Source organism: Nilaparvata lugens, chromosome 13, assembly GCF_014356525.2.
Source record: "Nilaparvata lugens isolate BPH chromosome 13, ASM1435652v1, whole genome shotgun sequence".
Taxonomy (NCBI): Eukaryota; Metazoa; Arthropoda; class Insecta; order Hemiptera; family Delphacidae; genus Nilaparvata; species Nilaparvata lugens.
The window spans coordinates 20,709,963-20,725,310 of NC_052516.1; the positions used below are offsets into that span (position 1 = coordinate 20,709,963).

Sequence of the window (15,348 nt, forward strand, 5' to 3'; positions counted from 1 at the left end):
GGCACTTCTGGAACTGAAAATAATCGATATTAGTGATTTATTAGTGTACGGTATTAAACTCATTTTTGAAAAAAATTGACATTGGTAGTTTTTGTACCAAGCCACAGCTATTTGCAGAAACGTAGTTTTGAAATGATTTTTCTATTTTTGTAAAAATGGATAATAATGAAGAGCATACTGCTGCAGAAGTAAATCTGACTGCTCAAATGGTTTTTACATTAAAAAAAAAAATGGAGCTGACTGCAGCTTTGAAATGATTCTTGTATTTTGGTCATGCTTGATGTATGTATTGATTGTGTTTGCAGAACCGTTCTCGTCGTTCACCGAGCCGTTCTCCGAACCGTTCATGCTGCTCGAGCCGCCTCTCTCCGAAGCCGACTACATTTACACTCTGGATCACAACGAGGGTCTCAGGGACCTCTTCGAATTCGACTACTAACAACCCTAACACAGGTTCTAGGCATTATGTGTACACTATACTAACGGGCAACCGGATTGGAATATGCGATATATTAGGCTAAGGATAAAATTGCAGAAAATATTCGAAACTGATATATTTGCATACTATGATAGTTTCCTAGATTGACGCCAAAATGAAAGAGCTATACATTTCCCGCCAAAATGAAAGTTTTGACGCCCCATTTCCCGCCAAAAGTTGATCATTGGAATTATTTTCGCAATAATTTAGACATTTCTACAATCACAAAATAATAACAATAGTAAAGTTAACAAAAGTACAACATTTTAGAAGTATACAGTACAATATAATTAACAAGATCATGTGACAATATTAAGCAAAGTAATAATAAAATTTTGGCAAAAGTAACACTTAAGTAGGATGATACACTACTTTGATAGTTTCCTAGATTGACGCCAAAATGAAAGATTTGACGCCATTTCCCGCCAAAAGTTGATCGTTGACCAATATTGAGGATATTTCCCTTCACAATTTAAAAATTTGCCGCTAAAAGTCGTGTCAATTTTGAAAAAAAAAACAAGAGTATTTGCTGTCAAACTTTCTAGATTGGTTCAAAATGTAAAATGCTGTGTAAAATCCAAAACATGAAATTGTTCGATAGTTTCCTAGATTGACGCCAAAATGAAAGAGCTGAACTTTTCCCGCCAAAATGAAAGTTTTGGCGCCATTTCCCGCCAAAAGTTGATCATTGAAATGGTGAGAAGATTTTCCGTCACAATTTGAAAATTTGCCGCTAAAAGTTGTGTCAATTTTGAAAAAAAAACAAGAGTATTTGCGGTCAAACTTTCTTCCTAGATTGGCTCAAAACTCATGTTAAATGCTGTGTCAAGTCCAAAACATGAAATTGAAGTATATCTTGTGCCATAAATGTTAGAAATTGAGAACAAAATTTTCCGCCATAATTTCTATGAAAGGTTGTCAGAAAAAAAAATGAATCAGTGGTGGAATGAATGCTGTAAGTATTCATAGTGAAATCGTAGTTTTATAACACGAATAGTTGTATCAAATTCCGTTTTGGCGGGAAAATTTGCCGCAGACATTTTCCTTGTCCAACTGTTTTCATGGCATAATATTGTAGGCGGTTGTAAATTTAGGCCGCAAATAGTCTTGTTAAATTTATTTTCGATACAAAATTTTGGAAAACTGCGTGCTTTAACGTCCAACCGAATTATGGCGGGATAACTCACTGTCCAAACAAAACCATAAATAATAAGATCTCTTTTGTTGATTTATATCTTGTAATTATATAGCTATGATAGCTTGTTGCTATATAGCTATTCATGTACTAAAAGCATGTAGTGCCACTCTATTGCTCGAGCAAAATAGTTATATAAATAAAAATAAAATAGAGAGCAATACTTTTTGCGAGTGCAACAGAGGAGCTTTACTTTCGAATTAAATACAATATTTCTTCTACAGACAGAGATTGGTTATATTAGAACTCGTGTAAGATGGTGGTGTCTAAATATATTGAAATATGGCGGGAAATTTTGGCGCCAAAATTGTTGATTCTAACTGGGTTACCGCAAAACTGAAATAATTAATCTTCAATCCGTAGTTAAAGCTTTAATATCAATCCTGTTGTCTTGTTAGCATGTGTACATTTTTTAAGCAAATTTCAACCAACATTGATCCCAGTGTATAATTGGTAGAGGGGAGAACAAGTGACTGTCAATTTCAGAATTTTATCAGTAGAAGATTGAGTTGAATTTAACCTGAAAACTCTTACTTGTAGTTTCCCTTTTCTGCCGCTTAACCCTCAATCTTGAATAAACCTTTAGCTTAACCTTGAAGAAACTAAAATTTAACATTAGTTCTTGATATTCAATATTAGACAATAATACCGTTTCAATGAAATGTCTAGCTGGTCATGAAACTAGGTTTTTCAGTGTATGATTTTTAAATTTAAAGCCTTGATTGAACTCGACGGTAAGTTCAATAGACTATTAATAAACATCTAGTTTTTGACACCGTACATTTAACATAGACTTTTCTAATGAAATTCTGTCGTCTTAGGTTTTTCAGTCTAGTAGATTAGATTGATTTTTAAATTCGAATCTTCAAACTTCAAAGGACTACTAATCGATCAAATATAGCCAGTTTGATAAAATATTTTTATCTATTGTCTTGGATTATCTGTGATAAAAAGATGATATCCATCGAACTTGAATACCATATTGATATAGCCATGGTGAGATTAACACTAGTGAATTGTATCTATATTGAGGTCCACGTTATAATGGCAGTGTTTAATTAGCAATGGTATTGCTATCCTTGTCTATCATTCAAGAAAGCTGATAGCGCTATCTCTTTCTCGATTTGCTCTGTTGCCAGATCGTCTTCTAACAATGTAGAGTTAATAATTAATTAAATTATTTCATCTCAATTTTGAAATTATTGATAAATATAATTTCTAGCTTAATAAAATATAATTGATTATTTCAAACGAGAATGAACAGTTTGATATTACATCAATAAACCTGGATCGGCAACGTTGTTCTCCTATCTTTCTCCACTGCCACTATAACGTAGACCTCATTATAGGTGTAAATTATCTTTACAATTGCCTATAACACGTAGAACATCGCCTATAACATCTAGATAAAAATCGCAATTTTCCAATAGTCAAGTTATGACAAAAAATACTCTTAACATATAGGTTGTTTACAGTAGCGTATCAAATTAGTGGGATTTATTGAATCTCGGAAAGTATTTTGAAATTGACAGTCAGCATCAAGTTACTGTAGTACAAAAATAACGTTTAGTGGATGTCATACGTCAACATCTAGGTTTTGATGATGATTCAATAGTTGAAAAATGTTTCTTGTTTCTACTAGATCTCTGAAAAACTGTAATTTCTTGTGCTCAACAAACGTAGGCTTGCAACATTGAATTTGTTCTAATTGAATATTAATTGTTGCAAATAAATTTTTGTAGCCTGGGTTCGATTTCTTTTCATAGAATCTTCAAGTTCAATCTCTTGCAATATTTGGTATTTGTTTATTATTCAACAACAATAACTGTCCCTAATCTATTTAAGAATTATTATCTGCAAACATTTTTCATCACTATTGAATCTGAACTCGAAAACTTGTGGAGACATTTTCGTTTAAAATCGATTGAAACGCTTCTTATGATAAATAATAATGATATTAATAGAATGTTTTATTAATTTTATTGCAAATTTTTACAAGAGTCGTATAATATAGTTTTTGCTAGAACTATGCCTGACATCAAATAATTATGAAATTGAAATATTTCTTGTATGATTTCAATTAATTTTATTCATACTTTTGAGTTTTTCAGTTAGTGACAGTGGACCTGTAAAGAAATTACTCATTGTTAATTTATTAACTACTTCTAGATAATATTAACAAAGAATGTACAAATATAATATTATATAATTGAAGTTTCAAACACAATTTTGAATTACATTAATAATATATTTACTGAAAATGATTAATTGTTATCGAAAAACAAATAGTCTCTAACAATATCTAATTATAAAAAATAGTATCCTGTAAATAACACTTGCATTTCATGTGTTTATCCGACTCTTGTAAAAATTTGCGATATAAATCTTGTAGATATTTCATGTATGCGTGTAATGTATGTATGATTGACAGTGATTAGTTGAAGGTTTCAAGTTAGAAACTTGTTTGTGTGAATTTTGTATGGAAGTTGTAATATATAATATATACTATAAAATTAACTACCTAGTTTTTAAGAGACGTCTTTTGTAGCCTTTCCCAACTCGTTTAACGATAAGTGTAACAATAATATTAATAATCATTACGTTTATTAACTATAATGAAGAAACAATTTGGAAAGACTTGTTCAAGTGCTTGAATAATTATGCGTAGTCTGTAAGTATGCCTGCACTAAGAGTGCCCTAATTTATAGTTTTTTGAAGTTGAAGTCATTCGCGCTTGAAATATGAAAGAGTTATGGGAGGGAGGGAACAGAATTAAGAGAAAGAAATTCTGATATACGATAACCATCACTAAAGGTATAAAATGAAATGCATCTATACAATCACATGCACAATATTTTTGTTCAAGTCCACTAGAACATATTTGATCGGCAATAAAAGTTTAATTAGCGACCAATTACGAGTTTGAATATCTATAAGAAACTGGTTTGAAAGATCATTGATAGCTTTTATTTTCTTCCAACTGAACTTTCCACAATTTGAACTAAATCAAACGTTAAATTTGTTGAGCGTTACTGAAATTTGCGGATCATGTTGAGTGGCCCAAATTTGTGGTTACCATTCATTTGGTATGTTATAATGATTATAAATATTAACATAACACAACCAGGAACTATCATAATTTTTGCCATTGATTGAATTTTATTGATCATTAAAATAGTAAACTCAAGCAATAATATTGTGCGTGTATTGACCGTTCATGAATATTGTAAATATTTTTCAAAGTTGAGCAATCTTGCTAATTGACTAAGGGCAGGTTTTCAAAAATGAGAAATGTTTGAATTCTATCCCGTTTTTTTAAAAATTTTATCATTTCATTGCTTTTACTTTCCCAACACTTCACGTTTTCTCTTTTCAGTGTTTTACCAAAATTTTACCAGTGATGATTATGATTATCATCCGTTTTAGTCTTGATTTTAATTGTTTTCGTCATGGCTTCTATATTTTGTTTATAACAAATCCACTTCTATGTCATTTCATCCTTTTTAAAATCATAAAAATTTCATCACCAAATCTATTTTGTAGTTAACTACTAGTTTTTTTTTTAAATATTTCTAGTCTTAAATCTTGTAGGTTTTCATCTATTTTTGTTCATTTTTTTTATTGTGATTCTACTCCAGTTTATCATTCGCATTTTAACCAAATACAGTACTATTTATCTATCATTAATTTCCACTTGGTACAGGTTCGATTCCTGGCTAGATCTGGCACTCTCTCCCGTCACCAATCTACCTCATGTCATACACAAGCCCCTCACAATCATTTCCTCTGTAAATAAACGTTACTCTCAAATTTCTTCATAACTTTCAATCATTTCTCATTAAAGTCAGATTCACTGCCAACTGTCTCAGCTTTCCTTATAAATAATATTAATTCTTTCCATTCAACCAATGCTGTCAGTTTGAAATGAATCTCATAAAAGACGTATTCACTTGATACTGTCAGAGCATTCCTTATAAATAACATGGATGCTTCTCAGTCAACAAATGCTGACAGTTTGTAGTGAATCTTACGATAGCAATTATTGAGCCGCCCATTGGAGAACTAAACATGAAAGAAACCGATTGTATTTGTATTGCAATTGAAGAGAAAGACTTTATTCACACCTCACATGTGAATAACCATTGTGCCTAGGATAAAGATTATGTAATATAAATAAAAAATACATATATATTAATATATTATTCTTAGTATTAATGAAAACAACTCAATATTTCGTTTCGAAATTGTATATTTATTGAAGAAGCGTTAGTTGGAACGGTTCAATAAAGAACTTTGTAGTGTGTATTTTTAAGAGTTGTGTGTGTGAATTTTCACGGCTGAGTGTTGTGTGTATGAATGAGCTTTTCACTTAATTTTAATTTTCTCTTATGTTCATCTAATAGATACCTCTATTCTGTGATTATGATATTTTCCACATTAGTTTCTTTAGTCATGATTTTAAAGCATTACTGTATTTATAGTTTTATCATCTACTCGAAACAACTTAAAAATCAACTTATCTGCTTTTATATTATTCAAAAACAGTTATTTATAGTAATAAATTATTAAATCACAGTATGTCTAGTAGGAAAATAATAACTTCTTTTTCAGTATGTTAAAATCAATTGGAAACGTTTTTATGTTATCTGAATAATATGGATATATTGGATATCCTATTTTTCAATTAGAAACTAATAACTGTTAGTCAACCAGAAATGAAGCGAGGTATATTTTTATAAATTTAAAAAATTGTCATAACTTATCACTCTTTTCTAGGCAAAAGATATCTATGCAATATGCATATTATGTTTGATATTATCTTATTCTGATTTTAATCGCTGGTTTTTCGTTGCTAGTAAATTTCCAATTGAACACAGTTTTAATTAGGTTTTTTCAAATTGCAAATGTATTTATTATTTTATATACATGTTTAAATCAATTATTAATCATATTTAATTTAATTATTTAAGTACATTTTTAGTTGTGCTAGTAAAATTGATATTTTGAATTTTAGTATTTTCATTGCCAGTAAAGCATTCTTGAAGAATGCACTCAATTGAATTTGTAATAACACACTTTCAACGACCGTTATATTAATTTTTCCCATTAGTTTTATAACCCCTATATTTTGTGCCATAGAGTTTTCTAACATTTGCCGTATAATATTTTTGGAATTGAAATCCAATTTCATTTGTTTCTTCAACACGATTCAATTGTGTTTAGTACAACCTCTGTGTGAATGGCTGTGTATTGCGTGTGTGAGTGTGTAAATGTCGATTAGTTGATGTGCGCTGTAAATATATTTTGTAACATCATGTAGTAGTTTTTACTGAATATTTACATAGTTTTGCATTGTATAATATTTATATGTTGAACAGTGTCATCACATAAATTAACGTTTTCAATATTTTTGTAGTACACGTCTGTTAAATTTGTTTAGTATACCAAAATAGTTGAATTTTTGATCAAGTTTGAAAGTTATTGAATTTGTCGTCGTTTAGTTTTTTATAGATTGTTGATAATCTTCAATTATTTTCCTGTTTCGTTAGTTCTGTTGCTAGTATTCTCTTTAGTACTTAAGCATCAGAAATAAGTATTCTGTAACGTCAAGTTCAAACAATAATAGAATCCATATCATAGTTTGAACAATTCGTTGTAAATTATTAGTCATCAGTTTCGTTGATGAGTGTTTTTTTACACAACGATTTCGACTGTTGTTAATTAATTTTTTTAGTAGGAAAATTAATGACAATTTGTAATAATACAAGCTTTATTCATTGTACGCTAACCCCGTTGTACAAACCACAATATGATTGTTTATTGGAAACTCAATAATTTCATGTAAATTTTGTGATTTCGATCTTTAATATACGTATATACTATTTTGTTGAGAAATAAAGTGACTTCATACATTTTTTCAGCGTTATGTTTGTTTTTCTCTCGCTTCAGCTATGCCATAGAGAAAAAATCTGGTGTGGCGCACTCACACAACTTTCCTTGCCGTTATGAAAATTGATCACCTGACGCTAGTATGCACGCGCATCTCAAGTCTACTATCTAAAACAGCTGGTGACAGGACAATAACGCTCTAGACACGTCATGAAGTCTGCTATCTCTTTATAGTGAATGATTTAATACAATCAACATTTTTGCCAACAGTTTGCAATTATTGAATAATCTCATTTTTTCGAACTCCAAGCTTATTTTCAATTTTAGGTGGAAATGTAACTGGACATTAATTGTAGAGATTTTCATACTCAATGTTTTCCACTCAATTTTTTTTGTTTAAATTGTATCTGAAGCCTGATGATTGGGAATCTAAAATCAAACTTTGTATAGATGGGGCGGAGCTCCTGAAATTTTTACAGATATGGCACATTTTTCTGATCTCCTCTTCGGCTCCAGTTCATCTTGAATTGTAAAAATCTGGTGTGGCGAACTCACACAACTTTCCTTGCCGTTATGAAAATTGATCACCTGACGCTAGTGTTCCCGCGCATCTCAAGTCTACTCTTATAAACAAAGATCTGAGCCAGCTGGTGACTGGACAATAACGCTGGAGACACAAGAGATGCTATCTCTTCATAGTGAATGATTTAATAGAATCAACAGTTTGCAATGGAATGATCACATTTTCCCGAATTTCAAGCTTATTTTCAATATTAGGTGAAAATGTTACTGAACATTGATAAATTGTAGAGATTTTTATGCTCAATCTTTTTCTCTTGATTTTTTTTTTTTTGTTTAAATTGTATCTGAAGCCTGATAATTGGGAATATAAAACCAAACTTTGCATAGATGAGGCGGAGCTCCTGAAATTTTTACAGATATGAGACTTGTGGCAGTTGATAGAGCTTATCAATGCCAATTTTATGTATAAATTTGATCAAAATCGTTGGAGCCGTTTTTGAGAAAATCGCGTTTTTCGACTACTGATTACGAGAATTTTTGACTACATTTTAGCCGCCATCTTGAATTGCATTTGAACGAAATTGTTCGTGTCGGATCCTTATAAGGACCTTAAGGTGCGTACAGAATTTCGCTCTGCTCTGCAACCGAACGTCACTCGAGCAGAACGATTGATGTTCGACCGGGGAGCAAGAGTGGAACGCGAGAAGAGCTTACATCTCCCGTAACGTTCATGATCGGTACGAATGCGGAACGAGGGCGGAGCGGGTTGGAGGCGCGTATATCTGTACGCAACTTAAAGTTCCAAATTTCAAGTCATTCCGTTAATTGGGAGATGAGATATCGTGTACACAGACACACACACACACATACAGACCAATACCCAGAAACCACTTTTTTTGGACTCAGGGACCTTGAAACCTATAGAAATTTATAAATTGGGGTACCTTAATTTTTTTCGGAAAGCAATAAAAATAACATAAGAAGATATCCCATGGTATAGACAAGTCGATTATTGTTGACTATTATCAATAGTATTGCTGTCTTGGCCGAGTGTGAGTGTATGAATGGTAGTACAGTACGAGAGACTACCAGCATCACACAGCTCCACGGAAAAGGATTACGTGGACTATCGGCTTCAGTTAAAACTGAAATTTGGAACATGAACGTCCTATTCCCTATACCATGGGATATCTTGCTATGCTATCTGTAATATATTAATAACAATTATTTCAATGTTGAATTACTTTATTATTTTTTATACATTTACAATTTATTATTTCTCTATTAGTTATGTTGGCGGCAGTGCGACCAACAGTTGTGAATTGGTATGTTGCCTTGCCTGTGTGCTTGGTCTGTTCTCTTCTTGCTGCTTAATGAAACGTTCAATAAATTGAATTATGTGAATTCTAAAATGTTGGTTAATTTGAGTGCACCCACCCAAAATACTACACTGTCTATGCCTATACGTTCAAGTCAGTATTGAGGAAGAATGAAAGTATTCATTGATGGAAGTTATTCGAATTGAATTGAAATTAAATTTGTATTGAAGGGCATACAAGAGTTTTTGCCCTATACAGAGAGTTGCATTGTATACAGTACTTTTAAAGTAATGCTGAAAGTGTATCTCATGATAGTATCAAATCCTTGATTGAAAGACAACATCTAATATATTTAAAATGAAGGTGGATTTCCACAACATATCAATATAAGAGCCAGTGACCGGTACAGTGGAAATATTATTCCCATAAGTTATAATGGGACTGACCTATTCGGAATGGATAGTCTATATTGAATTAGAGTCTGGAGTCTCTTTTTTGTAATTGGACAGGGTATCAAGATTGAAAACACACTCTGAACCCATCTCCGTTTAAACTGAGATTAAATAATTATGCACAAGTCATTGATTGTAGATTTTGATAAAATTATGCTCGTAGAACAAACAACCTGTGCTAATAGTCCAGTCAAGGAAAGGTTTTAGAGGGAAAAGTTGAGAAGACAATTTTTGACCCCACATTTTTGTTTAGGGTAGTAAGGAGGTAAACATATCAAAAGTCCCCACCCCTACCCGCTGTGCTAAGGGTGTGGAGGTTGTTTAAAGGTACAATTTTTTGATTTCTCACATAAAGCTCAAAAACTATGTATCCTAAAGACTTGACTGTAATATAACAGCTTACATAATTTCCTACAATATTCATTTCACAACTTTTTTTCATATCTCCTCTAGTTTTCGAGATATTCGCTCTTGAAGGTGTGACATTTTTGAGAAATACACGTTTGCCGCCAATTTTTTTCAATTTTTGCTCATAACTTTTTAAAAATCGACGGGAAAATCCATTTTGATTATGAGCTTATATAAAATTTAATTCTCTTCAATTCGATGTATAATTTCACACTTTTACGAATTTCCCTATAACTTTTGCAGCAGCTTTAGTGTTGAGTGTGAAATCTCCATTTTCGCAACAATAGACCAATTGACAAAAGGAATTTGGAGGAAATATTTTAAACAAAATGTTTGACTTTGCAGCTTTGTTGAGACCAGTTAGAAGAACATATGAAAAGTCCCCATTCCCAACTCATGTGCTAAGGGGATGAGATGAGGGTGGTTTAAAAGTTGCATTTTTCAGCGTTTTGCTTCCACGCTCATATCTTGAGAACAATGCGTTCAATCGACATAGGCCTAACTAACAATTCAAAAGTGAAGCTTGGAAAAATCTCTACACTTTTTGTGATACTCCCAACAGTTCCCGAGTTATTAGCTCTTGAAGGTGTATAATTGTTGAAATAACAGGTTTTTATCCAATGCTTTAACTTATAACTCTCCAACAATGCATCATAAAAACGTATGCTTATCGTGGGTTTTAGAGCATTAAATTCTATTTGAAATGATGTATTGTTTCACTATTCCAAGTTTTCCTTTTATTGTTATATCATCTTCAATAAAATAGAATAAAAAAATAATGTAGGGGGTGAAATTTGCATTGCTGCAACAAGTGTCAACTCAGCGGCTCCACACCTTTAACAGAGGAGATAAAGATGCGTACTTCTGCTATGTTCACCTACTAACTAGTCTAAATGAAGCTGCAAAATTAAAAATTGTGTCACAGACAACCTCTTCAAATGTCATTGTCAAACAATCAATTGTTGCAGCAATGAAAATTTCACCCCCTACATTGAAGCTGCTATAACAATGAAAGAAAAAAAATAATTTATTCTTCAAAAATGTCACACATCATTTCAAAGAGAATTTAATGCTCTACAAACCCACAATAAGCATAAGTTTTTATGATGCATTGTTGGAGAGTTATAAGTTAAAGCATTGGATAAAAACCTGTTATTTCAACAAATTATACACCTTCAAGAGCGAATATCTCGGGAACTGTTGGGAGTATCACAAAATTTCACAGAACAAAAAGTGTAGAGAATTTGCCAAGCTTCATTTTTGAATAGTTAGATATGTCGGTTGAAAGCATTGTTCTCAAGATATGAGCGTGGAAGCAAAACGCTGAAAAATGCAACTTTTAAACCATTGGTCAATTGGTCTATTGTTGCGAAAATGGAGATTTCACACTCAACACTAAAACTGTTGCAAAAGGTGTAGGGAAATTCGTAAACGCGTGAAATTATACATCAAATTGAAGAGAATTTAATGCCTTATAAGCTCATAATCAGCATGGATTTTTCCCGTCGATTTTTAAAAAGTTATAAGAGCAAAAATAGAAAAAAATTGGTGGCAAACGTGTATTTTTCAAAAATGTCAAGAGTGGATATCTCGAAAACTAGAGGAGATATGAAAAAAGTTGTAGATTGAATATTGTAGGAAATTATGTAAGCTTTAATTTGTTATATGACAGTCAAGTCCTTAGGATACATAGTTTTTGAGTTTTATGTGATAAATCAAAAAATGGTACCTTTAAACAACTCCTACCCCCTTAGCACTGGGGGTAGGGGTGGGGACTTTTGATATGTTTATCTCCCTAGTCCCTTTAATAGAATTGCGGGGTCAAAAATTGTCTAAACAACTTTTCCCTCTATACTCTATACCCTTTTTTGAGCATTCATTGCGTGGACTATAATGTCTATTGGAATTCAAAAAATTCCTGATGCTAACTAACTATGTTTTATCTACCGTACACCTGAACATGAATCGAATGTTACATGTGCTGAATTGTTAATTACATAGAAACATTGAAATTTTCATATTGCTGATGGATGAATTTCAGGATACCTATTTAATGATACACTTTACTTGAAATGTTGAAAGTATTATTACGGTATCTATTGCTCTTTTATTTTATTTTCTTTCGATTGGATTTATTATACTACAAATGAATATATTGATTTGTCGCCGAAGAAAACTCCAATATATTTAGCCAATGCCTTAGAATTACTTCGTTGGAAATGCTATTAATTAATGTTAAAACATATAAATTCATTCCTGTGTATGTTTGCTCATTCAAGATTATTTTCGAACTCCGCGCCATTGATTTTAATTCTCCGTATGCTGGCGCACCCTAGCGATGTAAATCTAAACTACTACCTTTCAAACCTGTGGATTCTTCATTCTTGTTTTGAGTTTTGTTGTTCAGTTCGCTTTCAGCTAACCTCTTGTGCATGTCGAAGAGTAAATCGCTTATATTTCGTGTCGTTTTTCGTTGAAACTTCGCGTAATTATCAGAATAATGTTTTGTGAATGAAATAAGTTGTTATTCGGTGTGTTGACTATGTAGAAACGAAGAACAAAGCGTGTGCATTGTTGAACTTCTTGTGTTCAGTTTAATCAGTTTAAAAAGTTACATCAGTCTGCTGTCATAATGGATTCAAAAACAGCATGGATTTATCGTCTGGCCGTTACATCATTTATTGCTTGTTTTTGCACGGTAAGTTAACCCAATTCTGCAATTCTGTTTATAAATTAATTAATTTGGAATCATTTAGAATAAATTGTCAATTTGCGTGGTTCATAACGGCCCATAACCTTGGTCCTTGGTGAAGCAAAAACTTTATTTGGGCTATGTAAATTTAATAAACGAGCATATTATACAACAAATAACTCTATTCATATTTATTATGAACTAATAAAATGTTAATTTAGGAAATAAGTTGCATGATTTTTTTTTAATTTTAAAAGGTGGTCTTATTAATTTTAGGGCTTTCGTGGAGCCTCTTAGCATGATATAAAGACCAACTCAAATAAATATTAATATTATTATGTACCTATCTTTAGCTTTTTTTTTTTTATTTTTCTAAAAATTTAAACCCTTTTTCAGGCTATGAGATCAGTATAACCGCGTGTCCTCACTCTTTGAGTTTGAACTCTAGTTTAAAGCTATACCTACTCTCTGCACTCTGGGCTTTACTCGATCTATCTCTTGGTCTAGGGTCATTTTAACTAAAATTTAAAATTGCAGACTTTCCTGTTTTTCATGTTAGGGCAACCCAAACTAATTTTAATGTAACCCTAATTTAAAAATCAGGGAAATATGCAGGGTCTTCAGTTTTAAATGCCCTAAACCAAGAGACTACATTGTAGTCCAAAATATAGTAAATCATCTCTTATTGAAGAAATCCTATAAAAAACCCCCGGAAGTCTTTTTTGCGTTAAAGCATATGGTAATATTTTAGGGCTTCTGCTTAGCTGTTTGTTCAATTTTAAGTTTAGTTTATAACAATATTTAGGGTAGTCCTACGCAGTTTAAATAATTGTAGGATGCATATTTTAGAGTTCATTATATCTGAAATTTATCATTTGGGATACCTTCACATTTCACAAAATCAGGATGGATTCATTACTATTGTTCAAAGGGTGCGCGACTAGGTACCACCCCGACTACTTGACGGGGTTTATTCCCTTATTCTACAAATTATTGTAGAATAAGCCATTATCGTGGCTTTGAAGCTTCGAAGCCATTATCGTGACTAATATAGACTAGGAAATTGTGTAACCTTAGGCAGTAAACAATATTCTTTCTACTTATATCAAGCAAAGTAAATAATTTTAAATTTCTAATTAGACAGTTTTGTCCTTATTAAGCTGTCAGGATATAATTTGCCTGATTTTTCAATTGACTTAATCTGTAATTTGCTTGTTTTGGGATATTTTTGACTTACTCAACACTCAACAGTCCTTGGAAAGTGATTGGGAGTGACATTCGGGTTCACTTTACCCTGAGTATTTCAAGCCAAATAAAGATGTTGTAATATGTATGTAGCATAGTAAACTTGTAAGAAGCATTGTAGATACGAGAAAGTGCAACCTAGGTAACAACATAGCAGTAGAGTTTCATAACTTCCTGACATGAAAAAATACTTGCTCAGAAACTGTCTCGACAAGCAGGCTATGTGCTTTGGAAAACATGTTTCTTTTACAGTATTCTACTACTTGAATTCAACATGCTAGACGTCTTGATTATATGCACTTATTACATAAATTGGGAGAGTGGTTACACAGCTCTCCAATAAAGTTATATGTAATGCTAATAAAATCTGTAAACTTATTGCAAACTAGGCCGCTCATAAATGCAACATGGAATATGCTCATAAGTTTGAGTTCATTCTTCAGTAATCTAAAAGCATAGGCCCAATAATTAGGCCTATATATGAATATATACAAATTGTATATATGATGTACAAAATATATAAACAATATACAACATATATATGAATATATGAACAAGTCTTATTAGTCTAAAAGAGTAAAAGTCTTTACAGCGAAAATCTAAATTCACAGAAATAGATAAAAATGTAGTAGATGATGTTGATTATCTAATGCTCCCTATAGATTTTCTCTGTGAGCCTTTCTATGTTTGTATCAAATAAATAAATAATATAAATCTCCTCTCATGTCTACGCTATATCAATTTAAAAACTTATTTTCTAAAATTCTAGAATTTCAATGCAATTCCATTGGTCAGGGGTCGATTCACGGAGTCCTGGCTCTCCATTGAATTTATATACTCACATAATTAGTATTTGTTCTATGGTTTATACACTCTAATTAATAAAGAACCCAATAAACTGCTTTCCCTGCTTTATTTGCAAGAAATGCAATTTTGCAATCCAATTATTTTAGAGGAGATTTGCTGTTTTTCATTCACTATCAATATATTCCATTATTCAGTATATTTTTTCATAAACAATTGATTTTATGGGGTATTTTAGTTATTTTTCTCAAGGGCTGGTTTCCGAGCTCGGGATTTAGCTAAGTTCTAGACTTTAAACAGCTGGAGTCAGAAAATTGGCTTTCCGAAACGGGGTGTAGTCGCAG

The 15,348-nt window shown here is 31.9% G+C and overlaps 2 protein-coding genes across 3 annotated transcripts in view; both read left to right on the forward strand.

The window, feature by feature from the left end:
* The window catches only part of LOC111058451 (transcription factor E2F1), a 32,477-nt gene extending 30,668 nt beyond the window's left edge, over positions 1-1,809 (forward strand). For both annotated transcript variants that reach the window (XM_039440057.1, XM_039440059.1), the window contains exon 10: positions 306-1,809. In XM_039440057.1, coding sequence (XP_039295991.1) covers positions 306-439 — 134 coding nt within the window. In that variant the 3' untranslated portion in view covers positions 440-1,809. The remainder of the gene's footprint in view (positions 1-305) is intronic.
* A 10,851-nt stretch (positions 1,810-12,660) lies between these two features.
* LOC111053469 overlaps positions 12,661-15,348 on the forward strand; it is a 169,526-nt gene continuing 166,838 nt past the window's right edge. Inside the window, exon 1 of the mRNA XM_039440061.1 lies at positions 12,661-12,961. Coding sequence (XP_039295995.1) covers positions 12,896-12,961 — 66 coding nt within the window. The 5' untranslated portion in view covers positions 12,661-12,895. The remainder of the gene's footprint in view (positions 12,962-15,348) is intronic.